Below are 17,101 nucleotides of genomic sequence, written 5' to 3'. Positions count from 1 at the left end.
CAATGAGTGGAAATCCTGGACAATTACATACCTGAACTGGAAAAGGCCAGTGTCTCCCAGGACATGTATGAATGTGAATGTTTAACTGCAATGAAAATGAAACTGGTAAGTGGACAGAGCTGAACAGAGGCGCCTACAACACAACATATTCATTATAGTGACACTTTAGTTAGAAACTTTATTCCAGTGATTTCCCTGCAATGCCCTCCAGCAATAAAGAACAATACATTTATCAAAGAACAGTTTCAAGTTAAACACCCTCCTAAGAGTTAGAGCTTGTTGTGCATCCTCCGAGCAGCAATAAGCACAGTGCTCTCTGGTTACGATCTGCTGGAGCTGTAAAGCCCTGTTACTCATATATATATATTCTACCACTTCCACCATGAAAACTGAAAAGAATAGATCAGAATGACTCATGAACACTGCACAAAGCTGGAATATATTAAGTAGTAGGAGGTGAAGGCAATTTGCATACTATTAATAATAACATGTTAGAATCAAGTCTCACAAGTGGTTGAATTAGCACATGGTTACCCATGTGAGCAGTAACGCCACGTCAAGGCTTCAACTCTTGTTACTGTCCATTCACACATCTATTGCAGCAAATGGCTCACCCTATCACTTGCTGCAATAGTTTCCTCTCTGGTCCTGCATGGAGTGACATAAACTGTCATGGGACCTTTCCTCTTCAGCAAATACTGAGAGGTATCTGACTAGTCACACACACACATCATTGGCTTTTACATATTTAGATTTACTTTTACTCAAACATATTTAGATTTAGTTTAAAATTTTGATTTTTAGTTTTAGATGATATATACACAGTACTGATACAGGAATCATGATGGACCTATTAAGCTGACTACATATGACTATGGTAAGAATACGTTTGTTCCTAGTTGGCATTTTGGGTCATACACCTCTGCCCAGTCTGTTTATGAACCTTTCCCCCCATCCTTGAGCTGACCTGCAATTTATTCTAAATATGGACCCAGGTATTTTGGACTAGTTGTTACAACAGAGCCAATATTCACATTCACACACACATATCTCACACAACCATACAACATTCATACACATTCCAGAATATCACACATGCTATAATTATTGCTGTTCTTGACTGCAGTTGATTTTTCATCCTTTCGTCCTCTCCTGTACATAGGTGGTGATGATAATAATGGAGATAAAGGGAGGCTTAACATAACCCCAAAAGGAAGTGTGCTACAGTATATAATAATAAATACGTTCTTCTTTTAGTAGCCTCCCCAAGAACCCTGCTCCCCTCTAACTAATGTTTTATAAACGTCAACCTGGGACATCCCTATTTAATTTAGTTTTTGACATGCCTTTTCCATTTTCGTGGGGTTGTATTTAGGTTATATTTATATTTTAATGGGCAATTATTTGCAATTAAATAAATTTAGATGATCCAGAGGAAGGCAAAAAACCCCCTTCTGAGGCGGTCTCCAATCTGCCTCAGAAGGGGAAAAAAATTCCTTCCTGACTCCAAAATGGCAATCGGACATGTCCCTGGATCGACAGTAGCCTTGTAAAGGAAATACAATGCCACATAGGGAGTGTACGGGTCCAATTCTATTGCTCCCGTATTGGCATGCCATTAATGAAGCACCAGGTTATAAAAATAACCTGATACTAGTGACTGATTCCTTGAAAGGGAGAACAGGTCATTTCCAATACAGAAATGCTTGCGGATTCCAAAAGGGAATTCAACTCCGTGTTCTCCTGTTCAAGGAATGGGTGAGCATTGCAAATAGCTAATTCAACTGATGCACACACACACTCTCACACACACACACACTCTGTCTCTCTCTCTCTCTCTCTCACACACACACACATACACACACACACAGACACACACACACTCGGACATACACATACACTCACTCTCACACATACACACACTCACTCTAACACATACACATGCACACTCACTCTCACACACACTCACTCTAACACATACACACACTCACTTTCACACACACTCACTCTAACACACACACACACTCACTCTCACACACAGACACACACACTCACTCTAACACATACACACACTCACTCTCACACATACACACACATATAGATACAATGGTAAGGTGATAACAATAAACCCCTATATAATCAGGTCTCCAGGGGGTATACTTACCACTACTTACCATTAGGGAGCTCAGCGGCTGCTGAGTGATAACAACCCGCCCTACCTTCCCTAAAAGAAAATGATTTTAGATGTATTTTAAGAAAAGTTTCTATAGAGCATATGTTTTCTTTTCTACCTTATTCTAGATGCTTGCCTGTCAATAGTTATATAATATCTATTATCCTGTCAATAAACTATTGTATAACATTTTATCTAAAGACCTAAAACCAGCCTAATCTTTTACATTACTCTACACTGTCTCATTTCATATAACATTTATACTCACGATGGTTAACTCTTCCGTTCTTTCTTTTTCTCTTCTCCAAGTCAAAGCCAGGGATCCCGTGTGGTGGCGACATTGATGGCAGACGCAGGTGGATGAGCTGTTGAGAGGTGCAGCTTGCCATAGAGGGTATGATGTCAATTGGCCCAGGTTGTTGCTATGTCCAGGCAGTATTGATGCTTTCCCATATTAGAACCAATGCCTTACTCCTGCCAACTCCAGCTGGGATCCACGTGGGAGAAATCTGCCAAGTTGGTTTCCTCGTTCCGAATTTGAGAGGAGAATGACAGCGGGATTTCAGTGAAGTCATCTGCTGATGGCTATATGAAAGGAAACAAGGTGCTTCTTACATACTTTATTTCACTCAAGATAAGTCGTAACTTAATATGTGGCTTTAATTATCTGTAAAAAGTGATTACTGGATTCAGATATTAATGCCCAAAAATGAGAAAATGAGAAGCAGGGGAAAGTTAAAATCAGACTATCACTATCCACCAAAACCCAACAACTTTATTTTAGAAATAAAATTACAAAAAGTTTCTGAAGGCCAAATAATGAGCTATTGAAAAAGGAAACGGTCAATAAATGAATAAGGGACCCATTCATTTCACTATGGACACGTGATTATCTGTCTTTGTTACAGCAGTAACCACAGTGGCGACCAAATCCAGGTTGGGTCAAATCTGAAGGTGAATTGTGTTTTATCAGTCTTGGATATTACTAGAACTTTAGGAAAGTTACTGTTAGCCACATGTTTTCATATCTAAGTGAATCCCAAACCAATGTTGGGAGCCTTAACCCAAAAGCTCCGAAGACCTCTGGCCTACCAAGTGGTGGATGAGTAAAAAAGAGCAGCAGTTTTTCTGCAGTGTGAGAGTGGGTGGATGTATCATATATATCACATGTATTTACCATTCCTGGCTGGAAAGGGGTTTTCACTCTCCGGTTCTCCAGCTCTTCCCACTTCACTGTGCTGTAGAAAGCGTGCTCCCTGATGTTTCCGTTGACACCGATCCGCTGATTCTCATCCATCTCCAAAAGCTAAAAAGAAACATGAACATGAATTTCAATATTGCAGGTGCTGTGTCATGTACCTTCTTAATATATATATTATTCTGTAATTCTGCTTTGGCTCATATTTACCTTCGGCAGGAGGTCCAGCATTTCCTTGCTCATATAATATGGGTAATAAGGCGTATTCTTCTTTATTGCAAAGAATTGCCTTAAAATACTGCCTGATGGTGAAAATGGCAAGCTGCCCGTGGCCATTTGGTACATGGTAATCCCAAAAGACCACCAATCCACGCCTGCGTTATACTCTGCCTTTGATAGAACCTATGACATAAAATGATTACAGAGAAAACATGAGTCATGAACTTGATAGGGTACTTGCAGAATACAAAATAACGTGTTATTTCCATATTAAATTGCAGATGGATTACATTTAACTTCTGTATTACTATTAATTAATATATTAATAATATTAATTAATATTAAATGAGCACAGATCCAATACATGTGGAATTATCAGAGATATAACATAACATTCTTAGCAACCCTGCACTGATTGAATCAGACCTCTCTATCTACCGAAGCGATAAATTAGTATTAAGGGCATCTTCTCTTTCAATTAAGTTTTATTCTTAGCAACCTTTGCATTGGTCTTCATTTTTTATCTTTTATAGTTTTTCAACTATTTGCCTTTCTCTCCAGGATTGAGATGGGGTTTAGTGATACCTTCCGCTAAAATCAAATCGCACTATAAGGCTACAGTTTTGTTGTTACTGAAACTTTTTATTACTTATCTTTATATTCAGGCCCATTCCTTTTAATTTCCCAGTATCTCATTCAATTCAGGCTCTGGTTGCTAAGTTAAATTAAACCCTAGCAAACAGATAGCTGCTGGAACTCCAAAATAGAGAGCAGCTGAACAAAAAGCTAAATAATTAAAAAATCATTTAAAATGAAGACCAATTTCAAATTGTCTCAGAATATCACTCTCTGCATGAGACTAAAGGTTAAATTAAAGGTGAATATGTTTGTATTTTAAATGTTTGTTGTCACCTCTGGTGCGCGGTATCCAGGGGTTCCTATTACTCCGTTGGTTCTTGTCTGGTCGAAGATGTTCTCTGCGGCGAGGCCAAAGTCGCAGATCTTGATATGGCCGTATCTGTCCACCAACACGTTGTCAGGTTTCAGGTCACTATAGGATAAGCATTAGGAGCAAGTTACATAGGTAACAGTTCTTGGGACCAAAATGCCCAAAATTGCCCTCCACTGCCACTATAAGTAGGCTGCCATCAGAGTGGGGATCCTGCAGGGGGCCCATAGTAACAGAGAACCCAAAGAAATGTGAAGGTACAATTCATAGAGTAAAAAAGATATTGGACCTGCAGAGGGAATTAGTAGTGTTTGGGTGGGGATGCTGACGTGTTTGAGCAGAACGGAGTGTGTGTTCTATAACATATTCTATATTCTTTTAATTGGGGCCATGTTTTACTTTATTGGATTTGCCCACCTCCCACAGGGGTGAGGGGCCAACCTGGCAGTGGGATAAAAACCTGGGCTTATATGGCTCTATGTAGTATAGGGGTCCCATGACTTCTAACAGCACCCTGCAGTCTGACTGTGTAAGTGCTTTCTTGTATTGGCTAATTTAAAAGGAGTTGGGAGAGATGAGTAGTTACTATGGGAAATGCTTGCCTACAGCACATGTAGTGGTGACAGTCCATCATCACTCAGTGAATCTATGTGTCAGAAAGCACATAGAGACAACACAATATACTGAGAATTTACTCACCGATGAATGATGCCCTTAGAGTGCAGGAACTGGACAGCAACCACCATCTCCGCTGTGTAGAACCTTTTACAAAAAGAAAATCATCATCGTTCCTATATCACATTCATTACATAGGATTTTTTACAGTTAACTATAGAGTTGCCTCGCAGTGTTCTCTGTGCTTGCATCTGATGCAAATATCTAAGTGTAACATACAAAAGGGTGCAGAACACATCTTACTGACAGCACAGGCAAACATGCTACATATGTAACTTGTTATGGGAACAAATTCAGCCCATTCAAGTGCCCAGCGTTTTCTACTTATAAAAGAGCTGTAGTAACACTGTCCCAGAGAAAATCCATTAAAGTGATCCAGCTACAATTCCTTAAACATGTCCTGTTCATATCAGTAAAATTAAATCAGAGAAATAAAAAAGGGAAATGTATGAAATGTGCAAAGTATAAAAAGTACAGTTTCTAATGCAATTCATCTACAATGGGCCATTGGTTGGGGCAGCTGGGAGGGGTGATATTGCAAGTCTATGGCATCTTTTAACAACTCCTTTAGTATTGGCCATAATCTAAAGATTGCCACCTGAATGAAACACAAGTTCGGGTGCAGGAAAGGGGACACTGCTACTCAAGCTTGTCCCTCGGTAATACACTGCTGCCAGAGAACAAAAACCTATTAAGGGCCAAGAGGTAGGCAGTGAGCAAAGTATGAAAAACATGGTGGGCTGCATCTATTCTTTCCAGTTTGCTCCCTGTCCCATGTACTGTAAATGGGTCCTAATGTCACTTACATGATTCTTGCCATTGGCAGATTTCCTTTGCGAAGAATCATTTGCATTAAAGATTTCCCGCTGGCATACTCCAGGACGAAGAAGGATTCCAGCTGTTAAAGAGAGAATAGAAGAAGGTGAGACCTAGAACATCCAGCCTCCCACCCAAAAACTTTAAAACTGTCTGAATAGAAGTGGTAATGTGAATAAGTGGAAAGCAACATCTTGGCGCTCCATGGAGATATAGAAACAGCCATGTATGAGGAGCAAATGAGACCCCACCGCATAGTTTGTCTAACACTGGTCTAATTATGCTAAAAGAGATAAGGACATCAGAAAATAATCTTTTTCATTATCTTTCATAACATTGTCTTTGAATGTGATTTATAATTTTGCCATAAAAATATTTGCCGGAAGTTTTTACATTACCTTTCTTACTACCCCGTTCCTCTATGAGGAGGCTGCCATATTTGTGGAGCAGAAATCCGTTAGCATTAGAAACTCTAACTGACCGGTTAAGATTGGACAGTCAGGTTGGCAAAACAGTCAGGTTTAAGAACTTCAAGTGTCAATTACAAAAGCAGAACTTTCAGCGAAAAACAATCAACATGACCTATAGGTAACTTTTAATGTAGATTAATAGTTTGAAAAGAAAATTTTTAGTGTCGGTATCACTTTAAAGTTAATTTTAATGCTAGATTCCATTTAAAGACATTGTGGGACATTCACTAAGATTCAGAGTTGCACCAGGTGTAACTTCGCCGCACTTTGCCGCACTTCGCCAGGCGTAGTTTCGCCAGCGCTCCGCAAATTCACTAAAATCCGAAGTTGCGCTCAGGGGTAGGGTAAGGTTGCGAAGTTGCGCTAGCGTTGATTCGCTAAGCGAAGCGAAGTTACGCTAGCGATGGTTAATTTGCATACGGCGCCAAATTCAAATTTCAATGGAGGAATATGTAGCAGCACTACAAATGCCTGGGAAACCTTCAAAACATCAAATAAAATTTTTATTTTGCCCTACACATGTGCCCACTGGATAGTTAAGTTGCCATAAGTTAGGAAATGAAGGGGGGGAGGAGGGGAGCCCCAAAAAAATATTTCAATCTTTTTCAACCTATCACACATAATTTAGAAAAAACCACGGCGTTGGGAATTAGAAATTTTTTTTACTTTTTTTGAAGAAATCCCTATCTACTCTATTGTGCTTCGCCTGTTCTGAGGTGGCGAAGGAAGTCTAGCGTAAAAGGTAGCGTTCAGAACACTGCACGCATTAGTGAATTTGCGTAGTTACGTCTGTTGCGCAAATTCGCCAGGTGTAAGGGTGCGAAGTTACACTAGCGAAGTTACGCCAGCGTCCGTTAGTGAATTTGCAAAGTAACGAAAATGCCCAACGCTAGCGAATTGACACTAGCGTTAGGCGCTTCGGCGCATAGTGAATTTGCCCCATTATATGCAATTAAAAGCAGTATTTACCTCTGATTGAAAAGCTGCGTAGGAATGGCATAAAAATGTGCTTCCTCTAGCGACCGACAGCACTCGGGCCTCCTTCATCATGATGTTGAAGTTGTTCTTGTCTGGACTTTTCTGCATGATCTTTACTGCTACCAGTTGCTTCTTAGGTGTAAACGAAGCCAACATCACCTAATAACAAAGGGCAAATATTAGATATGACATGGTGTATGTAAAGGTAAACGCTAAACATTGAGAGGCTAAAATAAAAAAGTTATCTGTTTTCACTTTACACCGTAGGTGGAGAATAATAAATAGTCTCCCCAATTTATTAGAAACAGTATCTTCCAGTGATTCCTTCCCCAACATAAATGTCACCGTTCTATATCACCACTTTATAATGATATTCTTAGAACTGTATTTACAAAACAATGAGTAATAATACTAAACTACTTTATTCTCGCCTATGTTTTCTGCTTCCCTATGATTTATACTAAGAGAATTCCTGGGAAGCCTTTCACTTACCCGGCCAAAGCCTCCTTTTCCCAGCTCTGAATAAAACCTGTAGTTCTTAATATCCAGGGGGACAGGTCTGCTGATATCCACACAGAGTTTCTTCACTGCGCTTCCACCTAGTTAGGGAAAAAAACTCCATTAGTACCTTGTATTACAAATAACCTGTACATAGCATATATTAATAAACCCATCAGCAAGCATAAGGCAGGGCTCCTTAATATGAGGCAGCACAAGGGACTGGAGAGGGGACACCTACACCTATGTGCCTCCCCCAGATGGCCCCATGAATACATCTCCCAGAAAACTTAAGCCTTTGATTATATATTGAGAAATGCTGGAAGCCTGGGTTTCTGACATATTGACACGGCAGACCATTAGTGATAGTGATGTTCATCAGAATCAATCAGTAATTAGATTTGAACAGTTACATACAAGGTAGAAGATGAAAGCAGTTCTGATTGGTTGACATTGGCATCATCACTGATATTACTAATTTCCTATACTATAGAAAACCAGCCCTGATTGGTTGATACTGGCAATATCACTGGTGATTTTTATTTTCCCTTATAGTAAACCAGCCCTAGTTTCATACCAAGATTAAAAAAGAAGAAGAAAGAATAAATAAATAGATGGGTAATTTTTAGTCAGAACAAGACCTTGGGTAAATCAGCAAGCTATAAACATCAGGCAAACAAATTAATTGCAGAAATCCTGATAAAAAGACATCCCAGCAAGTTAGGGCATAGATCCTATGGGGCCACTTCTTATTAGCAAGTTAGGGGAGAGATTAAGCACAAAAGCGGCAACTGTGTTTTCTTACCTTCTAAGGGATCCTCTGGACTTCTTGATTTTTGATCCTTATTCAATCCTTTACTGGTCTTTTCCAACTGACTTTTCTTTTCTTCTAACTGTAACTTTTCACTCTTCTCTATGGGGCTTTTCTCCTTGTCTTTTAATTTACTCCTTCTGCTTTTATTGCTCCCATCTTGACGGGTCTTCTTTTCCATGGGGTGTTTCTTCTTTTCTTCCAACTCATCTCCACTCCTTCTCCTTTTATTTCTCCCATCTTCACTGGTCTTCCTTTCCATGGGGCTTTTCTCCGTTTCTTTTACCTGTCCTTCACTCCTTCTCCTTTTACTGCCCCCATCTACACTGATCTTTTTCATTTGACTTTTCTTCTGATCTTCTAACTCACCTTCACTCCTTCTATTATTGCTCCAATCTCTACAGTTCTTCCTTTGTATGGAGCTTTTCCTCTCTTCTATCTGTCCTTCACTCATTCTCCTGCCCCCATCTTCACTGGTCTTCTTTTTCACCAGGCTTTTCTTCTTGTCTTCCAAATCACCATCACCCCTTCTGTTATTGCTCCTATCTCCACTGGTCTTCCTTTCTTTAGGGCTTTTCTTCTTCTCTTCCAGCTCCCTTTCTCTCCTTCTCCTTTTACTGCCCCCATCTTCACTGGTTTTCTTTTTCACCAGGCTTTTCTTCTTCTCTTCTAAATCTCCATCACTCCATCTCCTTTTCTTGCCTTGTCCTTCCTCCTCCGAATTCCGACTCCTCTTCTTCGTCACCTCCATGTTAATCTCTCCTCCTATACTGTTTTTTTTAATTTTATTTAAGCTCTATCGCAATTTATCTACTTTTATCTATCGCCACTCTCACTCCATGTCTCTTCTCCTCACTGTCCAAACAGCAGTTGGCCTGAACCAACTGAACAAGTAACTGAACTAGGTGAGTCATGTGACCACCAGCAGTGTCATGCAGGCAGGCAACATGGAGCGACAATGGAGAGCCATTGGCACTACAGAGGACATTGCTATGGCACTACAGAGAAGAAAAAATGTTTAAAGTTGAGAATATGATTTATTAGTAAAACCATTAAGGGGCAGAGCTGAAATCCCTGCAGTCCACAAGGGTTATCAAATGGAACTGCTAACAGAGTTGTATTACATCTACACTGATTGATGCTAATTGTATCAAGAGTTCCAGAACTGTGCTGAGATACTGTGTTCACTTCAGCTCCTTCAGGGGAAATTGGAAGTTGCTGATTACCTCAACAGTTCCCACATATTAGTAGGCTGGTGGCCATTATCAGGACAAACACCAAGTTGTTGCTTAGAGGAACTCCTATTTTAAATGGCGCCTATCTATGCTGCCAGAATTCCAAACCTTATTGGAGGTTTAGTGGGACGTATGTCTTTATTGAAGCATGACATGCTGACAATTATCTACATTCTTTATCTATAGACCCTTCTTCACCATTTCCATATTTCACTGCACTGCATTGTAAACTCCTAAATAGAAAGATTTATAGACACTGATAAATGTAACAGCTCTATATATTTGTGGACTAATGTAAAAGGTAAAAAATAAAGGGCTAAACAGAAGCAAATTATTGTGAGTGCCACGTATAGGTGGCTCTGCTCTTTATTGCTTCTTCTTTTTCGCTGTTAATGTGTAATGTGGAAAACTGTATAGGGCAAATGCTATATAAATACAGCACCTTACATGCATCCAATTCTCACATAGTAACATAGTAGATGAGGTTGAAAAGAAAAAATGTGTCCATCAAGTGCAACATGCACAACTGCTAGTGAATCCAGAGACGGCAAAAAAAACTACCAATCTGAAGCCCTGGGGCTGGGGGAATTCCTTCCTGACTCCCAGATGTCAGTTGGACCAGTCCCTGAATTAATTTTGGATTAAGAGCTGTTTTTAGAAACCTTGTGTTTCATCCCTTGCTTAAAAGCCATCCAACGCCTGTAGGCAGGGCCGCCATTAGAAATCACGGGGCCCTGTACAACAACATTTTTGGTGCCCAGATTTTATAAGAGTCAAATGTTCTAGACCTGACCTGCTGGTAATTCAACCCACATCCTCTCCATACTTGCACTCTATTGCCAATGAACTGCTCAATGCCCACCTACCATTGTGGATACCCACGGCTATCTGAATCACTGCACGGCCCAAACATGGGGAAATACAATATTAAAATAACCTGCTAAGATCAGTAGTAAGGTGTCATTTCCGTCTTAGCCAGAACTTTGCATTGAACAGCTCGGTGAAAATCTATTGGCAAAACTTGAAGAGATTTGTTTCTTACCTGGCAGCAAATTTTGGGGCAAAGCTTCTTGTCATGTTTATCAAAGAACACTGACGATGGCCGGTCAAGCAAATCCTGATACAAACCATCCATGTCCATTTCTTGTTCTTTAGTCCTGTCCATGTTGGCCGTTAGCCAGTTTCTAACTTCACAGAGATCTATATGTGACATCTCCAGAGTGGAGCCCCAGGTGACCAGGGCAAGAGGCTGAAGAAAGAACACAACAGGCCACAGCATAATATGATAAGACACAAACGCTTCATTGAAAGCTACAATACAACCCACAGCAAAACCACTGAGGGCATTCCTGTTAAAAAACATAACATATAATGCCAATAACATTTTTACTTTCACTGCTCTACCTGCCTGAGTACTCTGTGATCTCACCTCTGGTTCATAATGAGTGGTAATGCTTGAAAACACCTGTGGGAAGCCAGATAACTATACTATTATAATCATTTATTTACAATGCACTCAAATATTCTGCATAAGTCTACAGAGCTGAATAGAAGCACTTACACCACAGTATATTCATTATATCAACACTTTGGTTATGGATTCCTAATCCGCAAACCCAAAATCCAGAAAGCTCAGTATTATAGGAAGCCCATCTCCCATAGACTCCAGTTTAAACAAATGGAGTTGAATAAATCCATATTGGTGGTAAAACAATCCTATTAGGTTTATTCAATGTTTAAATAATTTTTAGCAGACTTTGGTTCAAATTACCGAGGATCCGTTATGCAGAGGTACCGTGCATTCTGGATAATAGATCCTATACCTGTATATTTTATTACATTGATTATTGTGCAATGCCAATAAAGGACAATACACTAATTCCAGATCTGTTTCACGTTAAACATTCTTTGAATATATGCTGAAGCAGGGTTAGTGATTGTCTAGGGGCTGATTTGTGAAGCACCAAGGAGCAATAGCACAATGGCTCTCTGGTTACCTCAGTTCATTAAAAGGGTGTTTCGCCTTTGAGTTAAATTTTAGTATGTCATAGAATGGCTAATTCTAAGTAACTTTTCAATTACTCTTCATTATTTTTTTGTTATAGTTTTTGAATAATTTGCCTACTTCCTCTGACTCTTTCCAGCTTACAAATGGGGGGTCACTGATCCCATCTAAAAAAAACAAATGCTCTGTAAGTCTAAATATGTATTGCTATTGTTCTGTTTTATTACTAATCTTTCTACTCTGGCCTGCTCCTATTCATATTCTAGCCTCTTGTTAAAATCAATGCATGGTTGCTAGGGCAGTTTGGACCCTAGCAACTAGATTGCTGAAATTGCAAACTGGAAAACTGCTGATTAAAAAGCTAAATAACTCAAACCCCACAAATAATAAAAATTAAAACCAATTGCATCATACAACATCATACTTAAAGTAAATTTAAATGTGAACAACCCCTGGTGACATGCTGTAAAGCCCTGTCCCCCACCTCTCAGGATTACCAACAGCCTGAGTGAATTGATAAGCCAATATAAAAGTTGATGGGAGTCAGCAGTGATTCTGAAAAAGGACTGAAACACGACAATTGATTGACCGGCACTTAAGCAAAACATTGGGATCATTACAACTTCCCTATGCACAGATGTGGCCACATTTCACATGATCACCCTGATGTCAGCTGAATCCTTACTTGGTATAGCAAATAAATATGTATGACCTTTACAGTTAAATATTGTCTCAGTGATGTAAAATAAGACAAGCGGGTCATACGTCTCCATAGCATTACATACTGTACCAACTGCTGTTTTAATAATATGTTTAGAACAATAAAAAAATAAATAAACAAAGACCGGAAATGCGCCTCCAGGTGGCCCCACGAGGAATACAGTGAAAAAACACACACAGTATTTTTTAAGCTGAATAACTGTTTATCTAAAATTAAATGACCAACTAGTACAAATAGCACTCCTAACCAGGTGGGAGTAAGGCCTCACTAACTAACTTGTGCTGACTATCTACCTAAGTCAAGAAGGCAAAGTCCTTTAATGTCCTTCCACAAAACAGTCTCTGTATCTTCAAGCACTTTTTTAGGGTACTGTCCCTTTAAACAGAATACTCACTTCAAATCCTTTTCAGATGCTTTACAGTTTCTCTTCAGGTGAGTACAGCACATTCAGACATATAGGGGCAAATTCACTAAACGACGAAGCGCCCAACGCTTGCGTGAATTCGCCAGCGTAGCGAATTTTCGTTAATTCACAATTCACGGACGCTGGCGTAAATTCGCTAGTGTTACTTCGCACCCTTACACCTGGCGAATTTGCACAACGGACGTAACTACGCAAATTCACTGGCGCGCAAATTATTCTGAACGCTACCTTTTACGCCAGACTTTCTTCGCCACCTCAGACCAGGCGAAGTGCAATAGAGTAGATAGGGATTGCTTCAAAAAAAGTTAAAAATGTTTCTAAGTCCCAAAAAAACGCTGGCGTTTTTTCTTTTTTTATGGGTGATAAGCTGAAAAAGATGGAAACATTTTCTGGGGCTACCCTCCTTCCCCCCTACATTTCCTAACTCAGTGGGCACATGTGTAGGGAAAAATAAAAATTTTATTTGCTGTTTTGAAGGTTTCGCAGGCTTGTGTAGTGATGCTACATATACCTCCATTGTAACTTCAATTTGGTGCCGTATGCAAATTAAGCATCGCTAGCGTAACTTTGCTTTGCTTGGGGAATTAACGCTAGCGCAACTTCATAACCTTACGCTTCCCCTCAGCGCAACTTCGGATTTTAGTGAATTTGCGTAGCGCTGGCGAAAATACTCCTGGCGAAGCGCGGCAAAGCGGACACTGGCGCAACTACTAATCTTAGTGAATTTCCCACATAGTGCGACTACCAACCCCTTTGGATGCTCAGATGGAAATCCCCTGCTGATGCTGGTTTCTCCAATCTGGATTTCTTTCATGCTCTCTGTCTCTCCAGGCACAGTATATGGCTTCCCTGTGGCAGCCTGATACAAATGTCTGCATTTGGTGAAGCCTCTCAGCTCTCTGGGCCTGCCGGCAGCTCTCTAGTCTTTCTTTCTGTCCACCGTGTGGTTCTCTATGCCAGGCTTTTCTCTTCTGCCAGCATCTGTCACTTCCTCTTCCTGCCAGCCACTCATTAGCTGCTGTGTCACTTCCTGCTACACTGAAATCACTGAACAGCTGGTTGCTAGGTAACAGCTTACAGCACACAGACACAGGCTCTGTACTTGATCTCTTACAGGGATAAGTGCGATGGTTTTGCGCTAATTCCGTACAATTATGTTACAGGAATCCCATTTGATTGGCACTAAGATTCTCACCCTTAAAGCCTTGGCTAGGCTCTATGTACCGCTCAGTACACTCAAGTTACTTCAGAGTCAAATCCTGCCCAATTACCACTCACAACACCATTTCAGATGTCTCTGGTAAATATGTGATTATATGGGAAGAAATTCACCATGGTGAACATAAATATACCCCTCCCTTCCAGGATGAGTTGCCATATGCTCTAATTAACTTACTGTCACTGGTCCTATTGATGTGGGACTAGTGCCCTAGGTGCCAGCACTCCCCAGCTGACGTTTTCCACATGGTGTGGATTTGCCCACTGCTACAGTGTTTTTGGGGGAAGGCAGCTAAATATATTAGAGATAGAACAGGGCTAGTGCTCCCACTAGATCCAATAGTTGTGCCACTTAACCAGGATGAGGAATTGTCGCCCGTCACACACAAAGAACCCTGCTATCTATGGGGGGATGTATGTGGGGGGAAATGATTTCACAACTCTGGAAATCGGCGGGGGACTGACACTTACAATACGGGAAACCATGATTGAAAATGTCATCCCTCTTTATAAACTTACGTATATAAGAAGAGGCTGTCCACAAAAATGTGATAAACACTGAGTTCAATGGATAGAAGCAGAAGCTGACCAGGACCCCTAAATACACATTGTGACCTAAGGTGTGCCTTTAACTTTACTAACGTCCTCCTCCAGATATAGACCTGCCCAATGAAGTAAACACAACCCCTGAATGATCCCTGTGTGTCCCACTGTATTTAGGAGTAATTGTGATACATCTTATGTGCACCAATGAGACACGACACCAAGTTTACTTGTTAGTTTGTTTATTGTATAAATAAGCATCCTGGGCATACAGTATGTATTATCAGCCTGTAATACTATGTTTTAAGCATGCTAAATAAAAGAATTATTTTTTAAAAAATGAACAGGTTTAATACTACCCAGTCCTGCAAAACTTGTACCTCTAGGTGTTTCTAGAGAGAAAAATCTATGGGAAAATTTCAAAAAGATCATTTCTCTCCTGTCTGTTAATGATGGTTACTGCTGAAAGAAGCAATAGTTTAAACCCCTCACAGTCTTAGAGGATTCCTGCACATAAGAAACAATATGGAATTCAGCAGTTTAATCCTGGAAAGCACTTTCTGACATAATGAATCCTTATTGGAGGCAAAACCAGCCAATTGGGTTTTCATGATTTTCTAGTAGACTTAAGATCCAGCTTACATAAAGATCCCTTATCCAGAAGACCTCTGGTTCCGAGCATTCTGGATAACAGGTCCCATACCTGTACTGATTGCTGAGGGTGATCATAATGATGTACATTGGCGGCTATTATAGAAGGCCAATGTTTTCCAGGCAGCAGCACTGACAACATGGAACAGGTATGAAGATCAGTAGAAGAAAGCTTTCCATCTTCTATTATTCTCCTGGGGATTTCTTGTGTGGCCCTAGGTGGGCGTTTGCATCGTATAGACATTTTTCAGACAATTCTAGACTGTGCATATGTCCAGCAGGGGAAACCTGTGAGAATGAAAGCATATGGCACCAGAGCAGTGCATTTTTAAAGAAGAGGAGCGCAGGTCTGGGGTAGAAAGTAAGTAATTTTTGGAAAAAAAACAGAGAACTTTCCTCAACATCATAATCAATTTGATTCATCTGCAGGTAGGGCACAGGCTAATCCCTCATGCTGCAGGAAAATAGCTGCCTGTGTGCCATGCTCACTGCTTATTGCCATATTATTGAGAACAATCGTATACAGGTATGGGATCAGGCATCTAGAAACCCGTCTATAAACCCCTTTTAATCAAATCATTGAAATTTTTAAAAACAATTTCCTTTTTCTCTGTAATAGTAAAATAGTACCTTGTACTTGATCCAAACTAAGGCATAATTAATGCTTATTAAAGGTAAAGCAATCCTATTGGGTTCATTTAAAGGAGAACTAAACCCCCTTTCGGCAAAAGTCTCCACTGACCACCTCCCTGCCTCCACCCCTGAATTCTGACCCCTCTAGAAATAGTGACCACACATGCAGAGTCAGCGCAGCGGAGCTCGCAGACACCATCTTCGGTGCTTCGAAATTGTACGTAATGTAAGCGCTGTATTGGCGCATGCTCAAGTGGAGTAATCTTCCTGTTCGATGCAACTGCGCATGCGCCGAAAGCAGCAGAATTTTTCCGAATGGACTCGAAGAATACTGAAGCATTGGAAGATGGCGCCCGTGAGCTCTGCTGACTCTGCATGTACAGTCACTATTTCTAGAGGGGAAAGAATTCAGGGGTAAGACTGTGCAGGGGGGAGGCAGGGAGGGGGCCAGCGGTGGGGACTTTTGTCAAAAGCGAGGTTTAGTTCTCCTTTAATGTTTAAATGCTTTTTTTTTTTTTTTTTTTTTTTTAGCAAACTTCAGATATGGAGACCCAAGAATTCTGGATAACAGGCCCCATACCTGTATATGATATGGCACCACAAGGAGCTTTGGTAGCCAGGGCAAGGGTGGTAATGTAGGGGCCACACTTGTGACACTGCTGTAAATGTGTCTGCGCCCTAAGAAACAAGGGAGTTCATTTACAAAGGCACTTAATGATAGCAGCAAATAACATTGACATTGAAAAGGGGAGTTTATGTGTCTTATAAGACCTGCTGTAAAGTGGCTCACCCTACTGCCCCCACTGTATAGTCATAATGGTATTAGCCATTCTAAAGCTTGGAGATAATAATCTAAGCAATTACATGCATGGGAGAGTAAATCC

At 40.4% G+C, this 17,101-nt stretch overlaps 1 protein-coding gene across 3 annotated transcripts; it reads right to left on the bottom strand.

Moving 5' to 3' along the window:
• Positions 1-2,620: 2,620 nt before the first annotated feature.
• Positions 2,621-14,184, bottom strand: LOC121399858 (protein kinase C delta type-like). 3 transcript variants are annotated; one of them, XM_041581698.1, is made up of 11 exons: positions 13,922-14,184; positions 11,065-11,271; positions 8,782-9,785; positions 7,971-8,077; positions 7,470-7,637; positions 6,021-6,112; positions 5,239-5,301; positions 4,503-4,641; positions 3,582-3,773; positions 3,351-3,479; positions 2,621-2,758 (listed from the first exon to the last, which is right to left on the bottom strand). In XM_041581698.1, exons 3-11 carry the CDS (start codon positions 9,536-9,538, stop codon positions 2,642-2,644), a joined length of 1,764 nt encoding a protein of 587 aa, XP_041437632.1. In that variant the 5' UTR covers positions 9,539-9,785; positions 11,065-11,271; positions 13,922-14,184; the 3' UTR covers positions 2,621-2,641. The 3 variants fall into 3 exon arrangements, with proteins under 3 accessions (XP_041437632.1, XP_041437633.1, XP_041437634.1); XM_041581699.1 differs by having other exon boundaries at positions 8,782-9,552; XM_041581700.1 differs by lacking the exon at positions 13,922-14,184 and adding an exon at positions 13,143-13,236.
• Positions 14,185-17,101: the final 2,917 nt, after the last annotated feature.

The sequence above is a fragment of the Xenopus laevis genome, chromosome 2L (genome assembly GCF_017654675.1).
Source record: "Xenopus laevis strain J_2021 chromosome 2L, Xenopus_laevis_v10.1, whole genome shotgun sequence".
NCBI classification, from domain to species: Eukaryota; Metazoa; Chordata; class Amphibia; order Anura; family Pipidae; genus Xenopus; species Xenopus laevis.
The sequence above is the reverse complement of the archived record's forward strand: the minus strand, read 5'-3'. Positions and strand labels throughout refer to the sequence as shown.